Source organism: Kogia breviceps, chromosome 1 (genome assembly GCF_026419965.1).
Source record: "Kogia breviceps isolate mKogBre1 chromosome 1, mKogBre1 haplotype 1, whole genome shotgun sequence".
NCBI classification, from domain to species: Eukaryota; Metazoa; Chordata; class Mammalia; order Artiodactyla; family Physeteridae; genus Kogia; species Kogia breviceps.
This window is the reverse complement of record NC_081310.1, coordinates 187,269,763-187,292,184: the sequence shown is the minus strand read 5'-3', so window position 1 is coordinate 187,292,184 and position 22,422 is coordinate 187,269,763. Positions and strand designations below refer to the sequence as shown.

The window sequence follows — 22,422 nt, the reverse complement described above, 5'->3', positions numbered from 1 at the left end:
CTTGAGGCTCCTGCTTGCTCTTTTTCTCTGTTTGTGCTCATCAAGCAGCCTTTGAATTGTTTCTGCAGAATCTTGGCACTGAACAGTGTCCGGTACCACCTTGGGTGGAAGAATTCTCCAGCTACTGGCAAGGCCGTTCCCCCTTGGTCACTGTCCTGCCTGTGTGATTTTTGCTGCCTCATTCCGTGACCGAGAGACTTCTGGGTGCACAAATGCTACCCAGTTCCTGAGCCCAGAAGGCCCAGACTCTGGACTCTGTTTAGCCAACTGAGAATCTTTCTGAAAGATCTGCTAGGACCAGAGTGCTGTCCCGATGTAAGTGTCCCCTCCCCCAGTTGGAAGACTTCTGTGGCCTCCTTAATTCCATCCCACGGTGGTTCAGCTGGGGGCCGGGGGCCGCCGGCTGGGCCGGTTGGTGGTCGTGGGGCTTCCTGCCTGGGTCTCCCTGCCTGGGTCTCGGTGACCCGTGAGATTGGATGAGTCTGTAAGGGTGGAAGTGTCCTCAGGCCACATAGGGGATAATTAGAGAACATAGTTTATTATTTACATTTTCCTCCAGGCTATAGCCTTGCTTACTCTGGGTGAGTGACAATTTATGGTGCCAAAGATTGAGATACCATAAGAGGGAAAGTGGCTGCTCCCAGTGTCCCCTCTTGTTAACTGCTTATTGTTGTCTAGGAGAAAACAGGGTTGAAACCCCCAGGTTTAAAGTTAGCTGTTTGCCAGATGCACAGAAAGTGCATGTTGGCCTTGAGATACAACCAAAATTTGTCATAAAATGCTCTGCTCCAATATGACTTTGACTGGACTGCTGGACAGGTGGGCCCGCCCTCATGCCATAGTGATGCAGCGATTTAGAACTTTCTGGGTTGAATAGGATCAAGGACAGTCCTGCTGATTCATGGATTCTGGCTTGGCAGACGGAAAAATTCTCCACCTTGGAGAAGCTTGTCTGAATTTCCCTATGATAGAGGGATTTAGATATCTCAAGATGCTCAGTTTTTGTTCAATTTATTCACCAATCCAAACATCCAAGAATCCATCCATCATTTACTGAAACTGTGCTGTGTTGGAGTCCTTATTTCTGGGCATTGAATCAGACATGGACCTGGTCCTCGAAAACCTTTCAGCCCAACAGTGAAAGCAGATATGTAACTATGACCCAAGAGAACACAGGCCGTAAAAGGGGAGGTACTGATAGGAGGGCTGTGAGTTCAGAAGGGAAATCAAGGAAGCCTCAGTGGAGGAAGTGACATTTAGACGAGGCATGAAAGGGAAGATAGGAGGTGGAAATAGGAAGCTAAGATATTTGGGACTGAAGGACCAGCATAAGCAAACCCCTCGGGTGGGAAAGCAGGATGTCGCACGTGTTTGGGACAGTTTATTAAGGGTATACAATTCGTTTGGAGAAGGACTGGGAACTCCTTCAAACCCTTGTCGCATGCCTTTTGCTACTGGAAGACTAATGCTGTGCATGCTGAATGAATTCCAAAGATCAGGAATACCTGGTTCCTCCTGACCTCTTCTTACAGTGTCACGAGTCAGCCTGTATGTGCATTTTGACCTTGGAACACATCACAGGTAACAACCCTCCGGGAAGAGTGCTATGTACCATCTCTCCAGCCAATTTCACCTCATTGCTTCTGTGGGGCAACAGATCAGGGCACTGAAGGTTAATGCTTTCCAAACACTTGTCCATTGAATATAAATGTTTAAGATAAATGGCACTCAGAGTAGTGGGCCAAGGGGCTATTCAAATAAATTAGTATAGTATTTATCATGTGTATGATGCCACTTCTGTAAAATAATCGCAATTATCATGTATCTGTGGATTCAGTTAAGCAGATATTTATTTAGCATCCACCGTGTGATGGATCCAATAGGGGAGACGAAAATGCAAAGTGACCTAGCACAGATGGAGCATGTATGATGCCCCAGGCACTTTGAATAAGTTACCTCATTTAAACCTTAAAACCAGCCAGTGAGGCTGATGGTCCCATCCAAGTTGTACACATGAGGAAATAAATAATGGGTCCAAGATCACAGATTTGAACCCGGGGCAGCCTGCCTTCACCATATAGGAACCCAAAACAAGAGCCCAAATAGCTGGGGTAAGTATCCCTAAGAAAAGTATAAACACATCGCTTGGCTGTTCAGAGGGGGGTGAAATCTTCTCCAAGTGGAAGAGCCTCATGGGAAAGGTGGCATTTGAGAGGTGCCTCAAAGCACATGGATGTGAATGTGGCGATAAGGAGCCTGTGAGAGGGAGGCTTCCGGGTTGAAGGAAGCTATTGCACAGAGGTGTGAAAACAGGTGGGCATGTTCTGGCAGTGGTGAGGAGCATAGAGAAATATATAAGGCTGGAAAAGCAGATGATACCAAGCTTGAATGCCAGGGCTGGGTGGACAACGGGGAGCCACTGATGGTTCAGGGGCAGAAGAGTGATATGGTGGAAACCAATCTCTGGGGAAATGAAGCTGGCGTTGTGGACAGGATGGAGACTGATGGAGGATGGAGGGCTGAAGAACCTTAGGTCCTGAGAGCCTGATTTTAGCTCTCTTTTGACACTTACTAGTGTAGAGTAATTGGTGTTGTCTGTCTATAGGTTGGCCACACATCAGATTTGGCTCTGTCTCCAGGTTTCAGCAAGGGGCCAGGAGCATGGTTTGTATGAAAGCGTACTGAGGGAAAGAATGCAATTTAATACAGTATTCATTTCTCCAGCAGTGACATTGCGAAGGACCCTAAAGAAGTGGACGAATGTCCATGAAATAATAATTGGACTTAACTCTGGAATGCCAACGTGATTTGATTTCTAATCGTTTACTCAGCAAGTTATTTAACTGAACACTTGGTTCATAGCTTTTGTTAGGGGCTAAGTGGGAACAAAAGCAAAAACCATCCAAATCCTATCATCAAAATTGGAGACGCGGGCTTCCCTGGTGGCACGGTGGTTGAGAGTCCGCCTGCTGATGCGGGGGACACGGGTTCGAGCCCCGGTCCGGGAAGATCTCCACGTGCCGCGGAGCGGCTGGGCCCATGAGCCATGGCCGCTGAGCCTGCGCGTCCGGAGCCTGTGCTCCGCAACGGGAGAGGCCACAACAGTGAGAGGCCTGCGTACCGCAAAAAAAAAAAAAAAAAAAAAAAAAAAAAAAAAAATTGGAGAGGCAAGCTATGAATCATTCAGGTAACAAAGTCCCCTCCCCAGCCTTGATTTAGTCCCCATGCCTCATTCATCCATTAATTCATTCACTCATTCATTCATTCGATAAATTAATAAACATAAAGCATTTAGAACAGTACCTGGTGAATGCCAAATGCTTAATAAATGTTAGGTATTTTTTTGTTATTATGACTATCATTCATTCATTTATGGGATGCTGATAATGTGCTAGGCATTATTTTGTGTACATTCACACATGCTAATTTATTAAAATCTTGCTACGATCAACCTACCAGGGAAATGTCATTGTTCTATTTTACAAGTGCAGACACTGAGGCTGTCTGTGGCCATATATCAGCGCTTTTTGGATTTCAGTGTGCACACGAGACACCTGGGGGGTCTTGTTAACTGGGGGGTCTGGGGTCAGGTCCAAGATTCTGCATTTCTTATTTATTTATTTATTTATTTATTTATTTGCTGTACGCGGGCCTCTCACCGTTGTGGCCTGCACCGGGGCTTGTTCTTAAGTTCCAATTTTCACCCTGTCAGATGGTTAAGCAACTGTAACATCATAAGGTACTCCTTCCGTCGCTGCCTTGAATCCATAACACCCAGAGCACCACCTCTCTCCATCTCCTCCAGGTCAGTTCCCTCTTCCTGTGTTTCTCGTGTATGCAGTCGTACCATCATTCTAAGACGTCTGTAAGGACTTATTGATTATTTCTCAGCATACGATTACTGAAAGTGCAAAGGGACCGGTTTCACTAGCCCAGAAACATACTTTGCCCCCGTGATGAAGGGAAATTCAGGTTTAAGCCTAATGTGTTTCCACCTATTAGCCTGAACAAAATGGACAACAGAGGGCGCCTCAGGACCACTCTTCCCAGCAAACACTGTGCGCGCTTCCCCACCCACACACGCTGTGCTGTAACACCTGGCCTGGTAATTATTCACCAAGGATTTGAGTCAAGTCACAGCAACAACACACACACATCTGCCCCTCTCGCGTTTTGTTTGTTTGTTTTGCTAGCACAGAGCTTCTTCACCTTTTAAAATTCATGATGATCATCTGTTTCGATGGCTTCAGGCTCTTTCCTGCCCTCAAAGTCCTGAAAGTTGCACACGTGCCATGAAATGGACAAAGGGAGTGGATGCTTATTACCTGGCCACTGAGAGCGTTGCCTGTGCAATGCTTTTTTACATGCTTTATCTCGTTGAATAGGCTCATCCCAATCCCGGAAGATTTTATCAGCATGTTATAGACAGAGGAGATATCTCTACATTTAGGAGTAGAATCTGCTGAAGTTCATTGCTTCCCAGATAGGCTGCATTCCATTTGATGGGAATCCTTTGGTGCTTTAAAGTGGCTCCAGAGTTGGCCCTAGGGTGTTGGATGTTGAAACCTTTCCTCTTCCCCTCCTTGTATCAGGAGCCTGACCTGGCCTGGGCATCCTCACAGCTGACCTTCCCTGGGCACCCTAGGCTGTCCAAGATGACAACCAGAAGGGTAGAGGGTCAGTGACTGATACCCACTCATGAAGAAGCAAAGGCACACTGGCATGGGGGGGAGGATACCCCTTCAGGTAGAACTTTCCCTCTCTGAGCCCCGGATGCCCACCTGTCAAGGGAGGGCTTCGAAAAAGGTGATTTGAGAGCTCTTTTTCACTTTGAGCCAGTCTTCTAATGGGAGGGATTTGAAGCCTGATGACATGGTGGGGACAATATTTTTAGGTTGGTATTTTGTGTGCTTCTCACATTATGCCATATGGCCAGAAACATGCCTTCTAGAGATTGCCATTATTATCTTGGATAAGACGGTGGAATGTTAGAAAAAGAGACTCACAAAAACTCACTGTAATGGGACGTTAAAAGGACAGAGTGTCAGCACTGTGCACAGGGGCCACCCATGTCAGACCCACGCTGTGTCCCAGTGCTTAGCACATTGCTGGCACATGGTGGGTGCTCAAAAAACGAATGAATGAATGAAACTGTAGACTAATTAAGCCCAACAATGATAGAATCTGAGGGTCAGTATTAGAATTATGGGAAAATATCATTCACATATTCAGAAGAGGGAACTGAGATCTCAGAGGGTGGGTTATAGAATCTTCTGGGTGCTAAAGGGTTCCCGGGCATGGCTCTTCCTTGTCTGGGAGCTCTCAGGGAGGGATGGGTTGGCAGGAAAGGGATTTTCCAGAGGGAGGGGCTTTTGTGCCAACGTTCCGGAGGTCTGGGGCTCCAGCAGCTGGAGGGCAGGGGGCCGCAGGGAAGAAGCGGAGCACAGACTTAGCAGGGCGGGGTAGGTCCGGTGCACAGCTTGTTGGGGTAACGGGCATATTTGCGGTTGTAGGTGCCCAGGTTGTCGCGAAAGCAGAGAGCAGCCCTCTTGTCACACTCGCAGGTCCGTTGTTGGCAGGGGGCTCTGCCGGCTGGATGGGACGAGGTGAGTCAGGGCCTGGGCGCCTCGGTCCTGTCACTCTCAGGCATGCAGGGGACTGCTCTGGGGTCCCTGTTCTCAGCCCCATTCTGCCGGAAGCCCATTCTCATGGGGGATGTTCCAGGGATGGGTGAGAGAAAGGGCAGAGTACTGCAGGGCCTGCTGGGGCCCAGGATTCTGGGAAGCCTGGAAGTTTGTTCTCCGGTTCTTTCCCAAGCCCACTCCACTGCCCTTAGCCCTTTCCCCCATGGGGAGACCGTCTGGCTCACTAACTGTCGTCTGCCTCAGCCCACGGAGAGCGCATTTCCAGGCAACGCCTTCTCCCATGTAATGCGTTACTGATGGTGAGGCAGCCATTAACCAGAGAGGAAAGCTGGGAAGTTCACAGCAGCTCAACCCCAGATGGCCTCGGCGTGCCCCAGAGGGAGTGAAGCTGGGGCTCGCTCGGCCGTGCCTGTCTCCCTCAGAGTGGACGGAGCCCGTTTTCCTAGCATTAACTTTAGGGCTCCCCCTCCACACGTGGCCACACCCTGCCTGGGGAACAGAGCTGCCGTCAGCTCTGCAGGCACCAGGGGCCCCACAGCCTCCTCTTCCCTCCACCGCCTCTGTCTGCCCTGAGTGGCTCTGGCTCCTTTTTGTCCCCACGAAGACGTCCCCCAGCTCAGAAATCTCCAGCTTCTTCACTGTCCTTCGCAAGGTCAGCCCCATTTCCCACCCGGGTTCTGCTCTCGCCTGCTCTTTCAGCAGAAATCAGAGTTGGAAGGGGCTTAAAATCCACGTCAGCTCCTTTGGGGGGCTCTTACCAGAAGCTGGACTAAGCCAGGGAAGTGAGTGATTGTCTCCACTTTATAGACGAGGAAGTAGAGGCTTTTGAGGGGTTAAGTCACTTGCCCAAAGACACACGATGGGTAGGTGACTCCTTGACCCTGTGTCCCTCTTCACCTAACACCTCCCCTCACTCATCCTCTCAGTGCCGTCCCTAACCGATGGCTTCCCAGCCTTGCATGAACCCCCAGGGACGGGGAGCTTACTACCTGTCAAAGCTGCCTTGCTGGGAACAGGTAACTCTGAGCCAAATCTGCCTCCAGTGGCTCTGGTCCTCGGTCTGCCCCTTCCCCAGGACAGACCTTAGAGAACTGAGCTGAGTCTTCTTTGACCCTCCTAGACCCTCCTGCTGTGCCCCACGCTGGGCCTGCCCTCCTTCCAGGCTGCTCCTGGCTTTGTGGCAGGAAGAAGGCTTGGTTCTCCGATCTGAGCTCCCTCCACGGGGCTGGGCTGCGTGGAGCCCTCCGCACTCTGACTCGGGGCAGGCTGCTTCCCCAGGCCGGGGACCAGAGGAAAGCTACTTGGTCCAAGTGGACACTGGGCCTGGCAAAGACGAGTACCGGTGCAGTCAGCCTTTGGGAGCAGGGTCTGCTGTCCCAAAGCCAAGCTCCAGCTCTCTCTGTCTGGGGCTCTGCCCTCAAGGCTCTGTCCTGGGAACCCTGCCTCTAGCTGCCACCCAGGCCCTGGGGAGGGCTGCATGGGTACAGCTGCTCTGGGGCCTGGCTCAGGTCTACCCCCTTTGCTCCTCTCCCCAGAGGCTGGAGCTGGGAGGGCTCTGGCTGGGGAAAGTGCCTCGGGTCAGGGCAGGAACTGACGGGTCACGTGCTCTCTAGACCCGGTGCCACAGGAACATCTGGGTGAATGGACAGGTCTCTCCCCACTTCCATGATGAGGGAAGATCCCACCCCCTCCCCAGCCCAGGTGACCAGGCTCAAGGGTCTCCATCAGGAGAGGGCTCCTTGCTGAAGCTCTCCCCCATCCTGGTGTCTGGGGGAGTCTAGGGCTGTTCACTTACCACAGAAGATGCTGTGCCTGCCGGCAGAGAAAAGATACCTTTCCAATTTGGGTTCACAGCCCAGCTTCTCCAGACTCCCATAGCAGCAGTCATGGGCGTGGCAGCACCTATAAGGGTCATGGTTGGCTTGGAGGGACCTGTGAGCCAGGCTGGGCAGGACCAGGGGCTGCTTGAGGGGCTCAGTGCCCAAAGGGGCTCCAAGTGGAGGTCGGCTCCAACTTTCTAGGTGCCCGCAGCCCCTCCCTCCTCCCAGGATGCTCCCCCAGCCTCTCCATCCTCCAGCGGGGTGCTCCACCTGCTGGGCTGCCTGCTCACCAGTCTGTCTGGTCCACTGGCCAGTGGGAGCCGCCGACACCACAGTAGCAGCCATAGTCATTGTACCGCAGTGCAGGCTGCCCCTTCATTCGCTCAATCATCACCCCGAACTGGACCAGGTTCCCGACAGCCAGGGCCACTGCTGGGAGGGAGGGTGGAGGAGGTCAGATCCCTCAGGGCCCCACCCTCTGCAGCCAGCTGCCCCTGATGTGACCCCAAATCTGAGTCCAAACGTCTCTCTGAATGTCTAGGTAACCTCACCTCCCTAAGCACCTCATTCCCAATAATAACAACGCTAAGCATTAATAATACCCCCATGACATCATCGCACCTTGATCCCCTAGTCCTCACCCGTGTCGTGTCAGCACATGTGACCCCCCTCCTGATCTCCTTCCACCAACTCCCAGAATACCTCCCACTCATCCTCCCGGGTCCCAACCCTTCCTGATCGCCTCCCCAGGTGTCAGCCCCATCCCCGCAGGAGCTCTGTCCCTGTAAGTCCCATCAGATGTCACTGGATAAGCTTCCCAACCACCTGGATTTCCCCAAATTCCTCTAGGTCCTGATGATGCAGCAGTGGGGGGCTGCTGACCCAGGCAGGTTAGAGCCAAAAATGGAAACTTAGGTGAGGGATGGAGAGTGGGTGGCAGGAGCTCGTGCGCCGTCTGGGATCCCTGCCAGCCCCTCTCTGCCGCCCCACCAGGCCATTCGGGCTGCAGTCTTCCCCTCTCCCCCGTCTCCACTGACTAGTGATGGCTCAGGAAGAACTGGCCTCCTCAGGATGTCCAATCACACCCTCCTCAGGGCCCAGCTCAGGGGCCTCCAGGGAGTTGGGGATTCCTAGCTGGGGCAGGGGAGCGGTAAAGGCAGGGAGGTTACTTACCCATGAGGCAAAGTAAGGTCAGAAGAGGGGGAAGCTTCATTCTGGGGCGGGGGGAGGGGGGCAGGGATTGCAGAAGCTGGGCTGCAGGAGAAGGAAGTCAGCAGGAGTGCCTCTGATCTCAAGGCATCTCCCATCTCCGCATTAGTTAAATACCCGGGTCCTGTCCACTCCCCATCATTAACCCCTGGATGCCCAGTGAGTAATGATACTTCCTGGTCTGACACTTTGGCCAAGTCTCCAGGGGAGGGGCCAGCCTGGGGCCTGTGGGCTCTGCTTCCAGGCAGTTTGGGGAAGCTGGGGTCGATGTGTGGGCTTTCTTCTCACCGCCCATCCCCTCGCCCCTCCCCCTTTCCCCAAATCACCGTGCTTGGTCCCACCGAGGAGCTATATGTCTGGGCTGTGCTCGGTGCTCTGCATTCTTGGTGTCTATTTCCATTCGCCTTTTACTGATGCAGCCTAGAGAGGCCGAGAAACAAGTTCTCAGCTCCCTTGGCCAGGGAGCACGAACGGCAAGCCTGTCCTATTTCCATGACGCTATAGCTACCTCAGCATGGCCCCGACTCCCCTCCCTGCCCTCAACCAGCCCCTGCGTTACCCAGGCGGAGAGTGGCGATGGCAACTTGACTGCATAGCAGGAGGTCATTTGTCCAAGAACCTAGAATCCAAAGGCTGGGCGCTCAGCCAGCTGGGCTTAGGGGTTTATCTTTATTGTTCTTTCCTGGGCAGGCTCCTGCTTGTTTGACAGGTAGCAAAAATACTCCCAGTTAAGAATTCTATCTCCCCAAACCCTCGAGCAGTGGTGGAGAGTGGCTGCAATAGAAACAGGCTCCATCTGACTCAGCTGGAAAACCCACATTCCAGCATGAACTGGAAACTTCCATCCTTTTGGTGTCATCTTAGGGCCTGGGTCAGGGAGACAGTAGATTCTTGGTCCAACCTGGCCCCCAGAGAGAGCTGCTGTCCCCATCGTTGGGTCAGAACATTGAGGCCGGGCTTTAAAGCTTGGCTGGAGGTTCGTGGGTTGGAGGAGAGGACCTGACTCTGTCGTGATCAGAAATGTCAAGGTCCCACAAAATGCAAGGCCAATTTATGATAAAAACTCTCCAGAAAGCACGCATAGAGGGAACTTACCTCAACATAATAAAGGCCAGATATGACAAACCCATAGCCAACATCGTTCTCAATTGTGAAAAACTGAAACCGTTTCCTCTAAGATCAGGAAAAAGACAAGGTTGTCCACTCTAGCCACTATTATTCAACATAGTTTTGGAAGTTTTAGCCACAGCAATCAGAGAAGAAAAAGAAATAAAAGGAATCCAAATCAGAAAAGAAGTAAAGCTGTCACTGTTTGCAGATGACATGATACTATACACAGAGAATCCTAAATCAAGTCAAGGAGGAGGTCTGCAGTAGAGATGGAGGAGTGGCCAGTGAGATGAGGAAAAACCAGGAGAATGTGGTCCAAAAGGGAGGAGAGAGTTTGAGGAAAGAGGATGAAGGCCTCTGTTTCTGTTTAGGGACACTGCACTCTTCTCTTGTTGCCTGATTTACTCTCTGTTCTTGAAAAACATTTGGTTGAAAGATTCATCCCATAGAAACATGTAACATTTCTCATGACCTCATCATTTTTAATTTAAGAAAGTCTCTTTCCTTTCATTTAAGTCATAGTGTATACTTTCTCTTACCCCTATTGCAAGTATTGGGCACAAGGGAATTAAAAATGCCAGGAAAATGCGAAAACAGCAAATGTTATTCTCTCCAAACTACACTGTCCTTCCAGTTCTGTTCCCTGCCCTGCCTGCATCCTGGGAGGCTGACCCCTATGGCTGCATCAACAGGTCCACTTGAGCTGTGGCTTCCTGTTGGGTTTGGCCCCAGGGAGGACCAGCTGAAGAATCAGAGGAGGGAGAAGAATGAAATCAGGATGTTTATTCCTCTGGACCCCTCTCTGGGGAGGGTTATGGGTGTGTCCCTTGACTGAAGGCCACACGCCCCCCGGCTGCTCTCCTCACTCCCCCCACAACCCCCTGACTTCCCAGGCATGGAGATGGTAAAAACTACCCCACCATTACAAATTCCTTGAGATTTCCCTACACCTGCCCACATCTTTGCTGAAAGTCCTTTTATTAAAGTCTCCTTGAGTTACAGTTTGAAGGGGCTACCTATTTTCCGTCAGGACTTTGACTGATACACACTCTGATCAATCAGTCTCACTCCCAGAACTTCGCCCCGTGGCTCTTCTTAAGGTCTCCAATGATAACCACACCGCTGATCCAATGGCTAATTCTCAATACTCATCTTAGGGCACCTATTGCAGCATTTAACATGCTGGCCCTTCCACCTCCTCGGCCCATTTTCTTTACTTGGCTTCTACCACCTCCTGGTTTCCTCCCCAGCCTTCTCTTCTTCCTTCCCAGATTCCCTTCTCCACACTCACTCCCTTGGTGATGCCATCAACTCCCACGGCTTTTCAGTACCATCTGTTGGCTAATGACTGTCAAGTTCATACCTGCAGCTCAGGTATGCACTTCTGTAAATGGAGATGCCTTTATTCAACTGCCTACTCAACACCCCCACGTGGATGTCTACCAGGCATCGCAAAGTCAACATGACCAAGAGTGAACTTCTGACCTGCCCACAGAGCACTGCTTCACTCTGTCTCTCCCATCTCAGTGGATGGCGCTTTCTACTTCTAGGGGGCTTAGGCTGAAAACGCTGGAGCCATCCTTGACCCCTCACACCTCTTATCAAATTGTTTCTCCTTTCAAATTATATCCAGAAACTGACCACTTCTCACTTCCTCCATGGTTCCTGCCTTGTCTGAGCCACCGCCATCTTGCCACCTGTATGGCACTCTCACCTGTATGACTCCCTCCCCTGTATGACTGCTTCTGCCTTTGCTTCCTACAGTCTCTTCTCAACACATTGGCCAGAGTGATCACTTTATGTGCAAGTCACATCATCTCACTTTGTCTCAGAATAAGGCAAAGTCTCACTGTGGGAGACAGAGTCCCACATGGTCCAACGAACGCCCTGTTTCCAATCCCTGTTATGCTGTCTTGCTTAATGTGCTCCAGACACCCTTGTCTCCTGGCTGGTCCTCCAACATGCCAGGCTCACCCTTGCTCTGGGGCCTGGGCCCTGGTTTGTCTCTCTGCCTGGCAGGCTCTTCCTCCAGATGTCTGTTTGCTTGACACCCTCATGTCCTTCAATTTTTTTTTTTCAAACGTCACTTTCTCAGTGAATCCCCCTCCGACCCTATTTACAGTTACAACTCCTCCCCCACCCCATTCCTCTTAACCAGCTGTACTTTTTCTATATTCATAGCATTTGTCACCTTCTAATATACTATATAATTTCCTGTTTTAAAAAAATTCTAGATTTTTTTATTAGTGCTTAAAATTTTTTTCAAGCTACATAGCTTTTGTTTATCATCAGCATCTTTTCCATCTTCTCTTCCTTCAATATCATTTACTTTTAATTATGTTTACATTCATTGACTGTCTCCCCGCTCCTCTTCCCTGCCCCCCACCATCCCAGAGCAGGAACCTGGGCCAGACATCTGTTTTATCTGGTGTGATCTGTGCACCTGAACAGTGCTGGAACATAGCAAATGCTTAAGAAATGTTTATTAAATGACTGTGTAAAGAATCTAATAGGTCTAATTCTATGCCCGATAAACAGAGGTTATTCTTCCTAGTCAAGTGTGTGTGGGATGCAAACAAAAACGGACCACATGTTAGGTCTCAAAGAAAACATCAATTAATTTAAACAAAAAAGGTAGAAATAGTACAGACTTGGTCTACAACACAATAAGAAGCAGTAATAACTAACAAAAGAAGAAAGAAAAGCCTCTCTCACTGGGAAAGGGAATTCTTCTATGGCTCTCATATATATGAAGACATTTTTAATATTGTAGAATCATGGTTACAGGTTATAGATTAAACCATACACAGAAAATTGATAGTCTTAAATGCATTCATAAGCGAGGAAGAATGAAATGAATAAATTAAGCATTCAGTGCAAGAAGTTAGAAAAAGAATGACAAAATACACAGAAAGGAGTGTAGGAAGGAAACAAGAGAGATAAGAACAGATTGTAATAAGTAAAAAAAGAGAAAAATAGCAGAACTGACAAGTCAAAGAGCTGATTCAAGAGGGGGAAATACCTAATAATATAATCTATGAGTCTGATCAAAAAAAAAAAAAATGGGGACAGAGCAAGCGTACAAAATCAAAAGTGTGAAAAAGAAATAACTACGGATATAGCAGTGATAGGTACATTTTTTCAGCCCCTCTCCTAAGGTTGGGGGGTGGCCACCTTTTCCCCAAAGACCAGTCACCACCGAACCACAGCTGAACCACTGAGATGAGGTTCTCCAGCTTCTCAGGGGTCAGTTGCAACACTGGGTGGATCTCCCGGTGCCCCTTGCAGGTAGCTGTGCCTGGATTCTCCACATTGAACACCAAACCTGCCCCCTGCCTTGCTGTTTCTTCCATGGTCCCCATCGGTCTCATTCTGGTCTCGAATAAGGGTTCAAATGTGAAGTCTTCTCCTTAAGGTCTCAGGGAGGCTTCCTGTCTCCCAGGACAACTGAGCAGGTTCCTTAAGTCCCCCAGAGAGGTCACTGGATTTCTGCCTTGGGTGTTGCCTCTTCCCTTTGCCACCAGACAGGGTCCATCCGTCTGTCACTGCCTCCTTGTCCCTGAGTCAGTGGGCAGTTAGGGGTCCTCTCTAGCCAGGCTTGGAGTTTGCCTGCTGTCCAGCCCTGGTTGTTTCTGTCTTGGGACTGGGTAGATTCCCCCCAGTTCTTTGACCAGGTGATGGAGCCTGAACGAACTGGTCTGTGTGCTGTGGAGGAGAGCCAACACCTGGGACGGGGAACACAGTGAAATTCACCACCCTCAACCTTGGGAGTGTCAGGGAATCTGCTTAGTCGTGCTGGGAATCAGGAAGTCCTTCTTCAGCCCTTAAGACAGAGGACTTAGAATTTGAGCCCACATTCAAGACGAGAATGAGGCCAACAGTGACAGCAGAAGAGGAAGCGGAGCAGGGGTGGGGTCAGCGTCCAGGTGAACTTTGTACGGTGGCAGGGTGATGGGTCAGTCGACCACCAGCCACGGCGATGCTGCTTCCACAGTTCTCTGCGAGGCCCCGTCTCCGAGCTGCCTGTCCAGGCACCTGCCCAGGTGCCAACACCACCTCCCCTCACACATGTTATTTGGGGTGGCAGTCAGCAGGCACCGAGCCGTTGGGAGTCGGCCTTCTGTTCCTGCCTAAGGCCTGCTCTATCCCCGGCTGCCAGTCAAGTGCGGGGCCCTCCCACCTCCCTCCTGTTCCTTGAGGCTCAGCATTACCTACCTTTGTTTATCAGTCCCTGTTTCCTATGACTTCTCGAAACTTGGTGGCTTAAAACAGCACACCTTGTTCTCCTGTAGCTCAGGAGGTCAGAAGTCCAAAATCAGTTTCACTGCATAGAAATCAAGGTGTAGGCAGGGCTGTGTTCTCTCTAGAGGCTGTAGGGGAGAGTCTGTGTCCTTGCCTTTCCAGCTTCCAAAGCTGCATTCCTTGGCTCGTGGCCCCTTCCTCCACCTGCAAAGCCAACGGCGCGATATCTTGCTTCAGTAGTCACTTTGCTTTTTTCTTCTTTGGTAAAATCTCCCTTTGCCTTCGTCTTATAATAAAGGATACTTCCTGATTACATTTAGAGCCTCCTCTGCCTAATCCAGGGTAATATCCCCATCTCAAATTCCTTATTTTAATTACTTCTGCAAAGTCCCTTTGGCCACCTAAGGTAACAGTCACAGGTTCCAGGGATTAGGACCTGGATATCTTTGGGATATTCACCCTACCACAGTTTCCATCACTGTGACTTCTCACAAGGGTGTTCAGCTGTTGAGGCAAGTTTTTCTTGCCCTGACACGTGCCCTGATCTCCCACGAGCCCCAAGCTGTCCAAATGTGGGGTGCCCAGTGCAAGCTGTGCTGCTGGTCCTTTTCTTGTCCTGGGCTGTTCACCCAGAGCCCTTGTGTGGGTGGAGTCTGATCCCACACTGGCTAAGGTCCTGGCACCAGCTCTGTCATATCGCACTCATGAATCTCTTCCTCCAGGCTGCCTGCTGCACAGGTAAGCACTGTTCTTCACGGGCCCCCTGCCTCCCTTGAAATCCTTCAGGGACCTTCCCTTGAGTAGGGCTGGGCATTATCCTGCCCCATCAATTCCAGCCTAAAGGCAGAGTCCCTGCTCCTGGTTGAAGTGTCTGTTCCGAAGTCTTCCCTTGCCCCAGTGGCTCTACTGCTATCACCACCCATGGCCCTCTGCTGCCCCCGGCCCCTGAGAAGGCATTCTGACTCGCTGAAAGCCATGCAGGGTCCTCACCTGCTCAGTTTGCAGGCCTCGTGGTGGAAGTCAGCACAATGCACATGCACCTCTCATGTCTGGGGCTGGGGAGACTCACTCCTGGTACCATCCTGAGAGAGCAGCAGTGATGTTTCTATATCTCACAGTGAAACATCTATGAGATAAATAAATCTCTCTCATCCTACCGCTCATGTCTTTTCATAATATGACATATCTGTTGTGTCATATATCCCCTCCCCATAAAGGCTGAGGGTGAGGAGGAAAGAGAAGGGCGTCATAGAAGCCCAGCATCTGTCAGCCTCCCTCTGCGGGCTGCAACTCCTTTAGTGCTGCTCCACCCACAGGGGAGAAGTGGTATTGCATCTAATCCTCACAAAAAGTCCCGGAGGTAGTATTGTCTTTTTCAGATAAGAAAACCGAGTCTCAGAGAAATTAAGTAAACTTGCTCTGGATGTCACAGCTGGTAAGTGGCAGCCAGAATTTGAGAAGTATACTTGTTCTTTTTACCACAATGTACAGCTTTTGTGAAGTGAGAATATGTGGGGTTGAAAGACATACAGATACTACAGCAAAATGGCCACAGTCCTAGAGGACAAAACTCTCTCTTTCTGAAAGGAAAGGAAGAGAGAGACCCTCAGGGGTTCAGGGAACTGGCAGGGGCTCATCCTGAGATACTTACCTCCAAGCCCTTATCAAAGGGTTCCCTGAGGGTCCCAATCATTTTGCTTGAGGTAGGTCTCTTTCAACTGCAAATGACAGCAAACCCAGCTCAGACTGCCTTAGGCCATAAAAGAGCCTATATAGACTTGAGTATCCAGAAAAATTCCAGTCTCTCCCCATCTTTAGCACTCCTTTTTTTCTGTGTTGCTTTATTCTCCATCTCTGAGAGGTGGCAAGATGGCTGTCAGCAGCTCTTGTTCTACACCCTCCAGGTTCAAACCCACAGAGGGAGCTCCTTCCAAACCCTTGGAACAAAAGTCCAGGTCTGACCATCACTGGCCCAGACTGGCTCACTGCCCAACCCCCAGAACCAATCACAGGAGCCAGGAGAAGGGATTGGCTGATGGGCTCAGGCTTTTGACTTCATGGGGGTGGAGCCCATGAAGCAGTAGGTGGGAGGGTGGGTTTATTTGTTTTTCTAATCCCCTTAGATGAGATTTAGGTTGTTTATTTGAGATTTTTCTTGTTTCTTGAGGTAGGCCTGTATTGCTATAAACTTTCCTCTTAGCTTTTGCTACGTCCCATAGATTTTGGAAAGTTATGTTTTTATTTTCATTTGTCTCAAGGGATTTTCTGATTTCCTCTTTGATTTTTTGTTGACCCATTGTTTTTTTAATAGCATGTTGTTTAGTCTCCACATGTTTGTGTTCTTTCCATTTTTCTTCCTTGTAATTGATTTCTAGTTTTATACCATTGTGGTCAGAAAAGATGCTTGATATAATTTCATTCTTCTTAAATTTATTGAGACTTGTTTTGTGGCCTAGTTTGTGATCTATCCTGGAGAAAGTTCTATGTGCACTTGTAAAGAATGTGTATTCTGCTGTTTGTGGGTGGAATGTTTTATAGATGTCTGTTAAGTCCATCTAATCTAATGTGTCACTTAAAGCCACCATTTCCTTATTGAGTTTCCATATGGATTATCTTTCCACTGATGTAATTGGGGTGCTAAAATTCCCTACTATTATTGTATTATTGTATTGTTGTCGATTTCTCCCTTTATGTCTGTTAATATTTGTTTTATATATTTAGGTGCTCTTGTATTAGGTGCATATATATTTATAAATGTTATATCTTCTTCTTGGATTGACCCCTTTATCATTAAATAATACCCTTCTTTGTCTTTTGTTATAGACTTGTTTTAAAGTCTACTTTGTGTGATATGAATATTGCTATCCCAGCTTTCTTTTTGTTTCTATATACATGGACTATCTTTTTCTATCCATTCACTTTCAGTCTGTTTGTGTCTTCAGCTCTAAAGTGAGTCTCTTGTAGGCAGCATTGAGGTAGGTCTTGTTATTTTATCCAGTCAGCCAGCCCATGTCTTTTGATTGGAGCATTTAGTCCATTGACATTTTATTTTAACATTTAAAACTTTTATCGATGGATCAGGCCTCTGAATATTTGTAGAGTTTCTTGTTCACCATGTAGAGCACATGTGTATTATCAAGACCTTCCGTGTATTACCCACTTCCTGCTCTTATGGTCTGAATAGTATGATGTCCTTGATATAGTTGACCAGTGTGATGTCCTGCAGGATGTACAGATAGTTCAGTTCTCTTCAGTCTATATTATGATGGAAAGTGAAAGAACTAAAGTAGTCCTCAAATAATGTATATTATTGTCAGCTCCAAGTGAATGTATATTCATTCTGATCTACTTTCTTGATAGGGATGAAAAAGAGAACATTCACCAGATTGAGGACTGTATACTTGAGGACCAATACTACGTTAATACTACGTTAATATGCTCTACCAAGGAGACACATCTGGCCCAGTTTATTCCGTTGGAGCAACTTCTTGTTTGAATTTGTGGAATCTGTTATCATCATCTGAGACCTATCTGTTTTCTTCAGTTAGTCCATTGACCTTTAAAGTAATTATTGATAGGTATGTACTTATTGCCATTTTGTTACTTGTTTTCTGGTCATTTTGATGGTTCTTCTCTCTCCCTTTCTTCTTCTTCTAGTCTCTTCCCTTATGGTTTGATTTTCTTTAATGTTATGTTTGGGTTTCATTCTCTTTGTTTTTTGTGTATCTATTGCCAGGTTTTTGACTGGCAGTTACCATAAGGTTTATACCTATATTTACTTGTTTTAGACTTATAGTCATTTAAGTTCAAACACATTCTAAAAGCACTACATTTTTTACTCTCTCCCCCATGTTTTATGTATTTGATGTCATATTTTACATCCTTATATATATCCTTTAATTGTTATCATAGTTATAGTTGATTTTACAATTTTTGTCTTTTAACCTTTGTACCAGCTTATTTAAGTTGTTGATCCACTGCCATTAGTATATATTTACCTCAACCAGTGAGATTTTTCCTTTCATATATTTTCTTATTTCTTGTAATAACCTTTTCTTTTTCACTTGAAGTTCCTTTAACACTTCTTGTCAGGCTGTTTTAGTGGTGATAAACTCTTAATTTTTCTTGTCTGGGAAACTCTTTATCTCTCTTTCAGTTTTGAAGGATAAGCTTGCTGGGTAAAGTATCCTTGCTTGTAGATTTTTTCCTTTCAGCATGTGAATAAATCATGCCACTCCCTTCTGGCCTGCAAAGTTTCTGCTGGAAAATCACCTGATAGCCTTATGGGGGTTCCCTTGTATGTGACTCTTTGTTTTTCTCTTGCTGCCTTTAAAACTCTTACTTTATTTTAAAATTTTGCCATTTTAATTATGGTATGTCTTGGTGTGGGTCTCTTTGGGTTTATCTTGTTTGGAACTCTATGCTTTCTGTACCTGGATATCTGTTTACTTGTTCAGGTTAGGGAAGTTTTCAGCTGTAACTTCATCAAAAACATTTTCTGCCCCTTTGTCTCTCTCTTCTCCTTCTGGGACACCTATAATGTGAATGTTGGTATGTTTGATGTTGTTCCAGAGTTCCCATAAACTATCCTCATTAAAATTTTTTTTTCTTTTTGCTGTTCTGATTGGGTGATTTCCCAGTTTTCAGTCTTACAGATCACATATGCATTCTTCTGCGTCACTTAATCTGCTGTAATTCCTTCTAGAATATTTTTCACTTCAGTTTTTGTATTCTCCATCTATGATTTGTTCTGTTTTATGCTTTTTAGTTCTCTGTTGAAGTTCTCACTGTGTTCCTCTTTTTTTTTCCTGGGTTCAGTGACCATTTTTATTACTATTGCTTTGAACTTTTATCAGGTAAATTATTTCTCTCCATTTCATTAGGGCTTTTTTCTAGGTTTTTTAATCTTGTTCTTTCATTTTGAACATATTCCTCTGTCTTCTCATTTTGTTTGACTTTCTCTGTTTGTATCTATGAAATTAGGAGAACCAGTTATCTACCCCAGTCTTGAAGGTGTGTTCTTATGTAGGAGAGTCCCTATGCAGTCTGTGTGTGCCCAGTGGCTTTGGCGGGAGAGCTGGATCTGAAGTGAGCATGGGCGGTGTCTTCTCCTGGGGTTCACTGGTGCCCAGTGCCTTGGTGGGAGGTGAGGCTGGAGCTGGAGCCTGGTGCAAGATGGGGCTTCTCTCAGGCTCAAAGGCAGTCACTGCCTTGTTGGGGTGTGTGTGTGACTGAGCCCTGAGGGGCTAGAGTAGGAGCCTTGAGGGAGTGGGGTTTCTCCCCAGAAAGATGGAGGTTTCCGCTTTGATTGGGGATTGGGTAGAGGCAGGGCCCAAGGGGCTGGATCAGCTGTTTTGAGCTGGCCCCACTTCTCCCTGTGCAACTGATGGCAGTCTCTGCCCTGGCTGGGGGTGGGGGTGGGGATGGGATCGGCCTGAGGGGTTAGAGCTGCACTTCTGAGCTGGCTATGCTTCTCCCTGGTGTGTGTGATGATGGTCTCTGCCTGGATGGGGAGCAGTGCCAGAGCAGGTAGGGCTGGAGTAGGAGCCTGGTGTGGGCTGGGGGTGTACTGGAAGGTTGACCAGAGAACCAGGCAGTTTTCCATCTGCTGCCTCTGTGCCAGGACTGGGAGTAAGCAAATCTGTGTGCACAATCTTCAAGAGCAGAGTCTCAGCTTCTTACAACCCTCTGGTAAGCCCCACTGGTTTTCAGACCTGCCAAGAGGGCTCATCTTCCCAGTGCCAGATCCCAGGGCTGGGGTGCCTAATATGGGACTCGAGCCCCTCAGTCCTTAGGGAGGATTCCTGAGCCTCTGACATCTCCCTTCTCTTCTGGGTCACTCACTAGGGGTGTAGGTCCTGACTAGATGGTTTCTCCCCTCCTACGAGACTCTGTGTGGTTCTTTATTTATAACCTTGGTTGTGGAAGAGCCATTCCACTAGTCTTCAGATTGTTCTCTGAGAGAGTTGTTTTTTATGTAGATGTAGTTTTGATGAGTTCATTGGGGGAGGTGAACCCAGGGTCTTCCTACTCTGCCATCTTGATTCCTCCTTTAGGATACTTTAAATGCAAGTAACAGAAACCGTGACTCAAACTGGTTTAAACAATTAAAGAAGTCTATTGAATTTGTGTAAGGAAAACACAAGAGGCTTTCAGGTAAGGTTTGATCCAGAAGCACATGCTTATTATTACTGTTACTTCCCAAAGCCTCCAACTATACATTTTTCTCCATATTTTATTCCAGATACCTAGGACTTTCCCCTCCTCCTTTCCCTCCCCCCTCTTCCTCCCCTCCTTCTTTTGTCTTGCTTATCTGCTTGAGAAGAGATTACACGCATAGGTAAGATTAAGCATCCTCAGTTTCATTTCCTATACTCTCTTGTTTGCTAACTACACCTTCTTTTAGTTCCTTCTGTTTCTGTTCTGAACCACAGTTTCTTTCTCTCTGTCTGCAAATATGTCAAGCTTGGTCCTACCTTTGTGCCCTTGACTTAGCCGCTCCCTCTGTCTGGCCATTTTCTCTTTGATCATCTTAGGGCTGACTTCTTCGTATCATGCATGATCTCACTTCAAATGCCTTCTCCTATGCAGCACCTTTCACGGCCACTCTATCTCAAATACATAGCCTGTTTTCCCCCTCCCCTCTATTAGTCTCCTGTTTTAGTTTCTTTATATTATGTATTAATATCTTTTTTCCTTGCAATCTGTTTATTGGCTGCATCTGTCTCTTCCCAGTGGCTTGTAAGTGCCAAGGGCAGGGACCTTGCCTGATTGGCTTTTGCTAAATCCTTAGTGCCTAGTGCTCTGCCTGGAACATTGAAAGCTCAATAAATGTCCTGTTGAATGAATGAATGGAAAGTGGAAATAACAAGATTATCTGTTTTATAAGGTTGCTAAGAGGATTGAATGAGAAAATGCACTTAAAATGCTTGGCCCGGGACCCGCCACAAAGTAAAAGCCAGCAAGTGAGAGTTGCTGGGACACGTTGTTTTTGCTGCTGTTGTCAGTATCCTGGCTTCTGAGCACCTTCCTCCATCACACTCTCATTTGGATGGAAATTACTCCCAGGCCATGACCCAGTTGAAAATTGGGAAAGTCCCTCAGTCAGCCAGCTGGCTCTTTCATCTCCTCTATGCTGCATAAAGTGGTTGATGTGATTTATTTCCCTTAAGGAATGGAATTCATCAGTAGCTTTGCCCTTGAAAAGCCTCCTGGGCTAGGTTTGAACTAAATGTGGGAAGCTCAGATGGTCTAGATTTGATTTTCCAGGTCTTCAGAGACCAGTAGAAGTCTCACCACTTCACTGGCCAAATAAAAGCCATGGAAATAAAGTAAAGATGTGCTTTTGGGAAAGTGACTATAAAAAGGGCTGATTTTTTTCCCTTCAAGGTTTAGCCTTTCCTAAAAGAGCCTTTTCTTTGAGACAAATCTTTTTCTCTGAGTCCACTCTCAGAGTTTCTTGAGCCAAGACGGGTAGCAGTACCATTATTAGACCTGGGTAACCAGGGCCCTCACTTTAGGGTGAGGACTCTGCAGACCAAGTGAAGTGCCTGCCCAGAGCCTGTGGTCCCCCTTCTAGGCTCTGATCTGGGTGCCTGCGACTCTGGAATTTCCTCGCCCAACTGGCCCTGAGTCACCTCCAGGACCTGTGTGTGTTTCTTGCCCATACTTTTTTTTTTTTTTGTGGTACGCAGGCCTCTCACTGTTGTGGCCTCTCCCATTGCAGAGCACAGGCTCCGGACACGCAGGCTCAGCGGCCATGGCTCACGGGCCCAGCCGCTCCGCGACATGTGGGATCTTCCCGGACCGGGGCACGAACCCGTGTCCCCTGCATCGGCAGGCGGACTCTCAACCACTGCGCCACCAGGGAAGCCCTTGCCCATCCTTTTGAGTGAAGGTGACATTTGCTACATGAGCAAGAAATAAGCCAACGTGTTGGCTGAGAATGAGAAAAATCTGAATTAGGTGTGGGAAGAAGAGCATGATGAATATCAATTAAGGCCTTAGAGGCGCTGAAGCAGCAGGAACAGTGGCTATTTCACTAACCTTTTTAATGAAAGTGTTTTAGGAGATCTGGATTGGAAGAACTCCGTGACCATTGGCCTTGTATCTCCCTTTCAGCGTAGAAGTGAGGGCATCTTGTGGTCACAAGGTAACAGAGGCCCCATGTTGTAACGAGGAAGCGGGGTATAATGGAAGGGCATACGTGGATCTGAGTGGCCCAAGGGGTGGACTGTGTTAGGCACCACTTATGTGTCTCCCCAGATTCTTGCAGCCCACCTGTGTCCAGGACCCTCAGCAGTTGTTGCGTCCAGGCCAGGCTCCAAGCTAACAGTGAACCAGGTGTGGTTTCTATTACCATTCACTCATTTATTTACTTAATTAATGTCCTGTTC

At 48.0% G+C, this 22,422-nt stretch overlaps 1 protein-coding gene across 1 annotated transcript; it reads right to left on the bottom strand.

The window, feature by feature from the left end:
- Positions 1-5,449: 5,449 nt before the first annotated feature.
- Positions 5,450-8,678, bottom strand: LOC131768200 (group IIE secretory phospholipase A2-like). The gene is made up of 4 exons (XM_059083922.1): positions 8,639-8,678; positions 7,756-7,894; positions 7,441-7,547; positions 5,450-5,592 (listed from the first exon to the last, which is right to left on the bottom strand). Exons 1-4 carry the CDS (start codon positions 8,676-8,678, stop codon positions 5,450-5,452), a joined length of 429 nt encoding a protein of 142 aa, XP_058939905.1.
- Between the last annotated feature and the right edge of the window lie 13,744 nt (positions 8,679-22,422).

What these genes read in the sequence shown, in the direction of transcription:
- LOC131768200 (XM_059083922.1), bottom strand. Translation starts at nt 8,678, where the DNA reads ATGAAGCTTCCCCCTCTTCTGACCTTACTTTGCCTCATGG. An exon ending in GACCTTACTTTGCCTCATGG is followed by an intron (nt 7,895 to 8,638) that starts GTAAGTAACCTC and finishes CCCTCCCAGCAG; the next exon opens with TGGCCCTGGCTGTCGGGAAC. An exon ending in CAGGCACAGCATCTTCTGTG is followed by an intron (nt 5,593 to 7,440) that starts GTAAGTGAACAG and finishes CGTCCCATCCAG; the next exon opens with CCGGCAGAGCCCCCTGCCAA.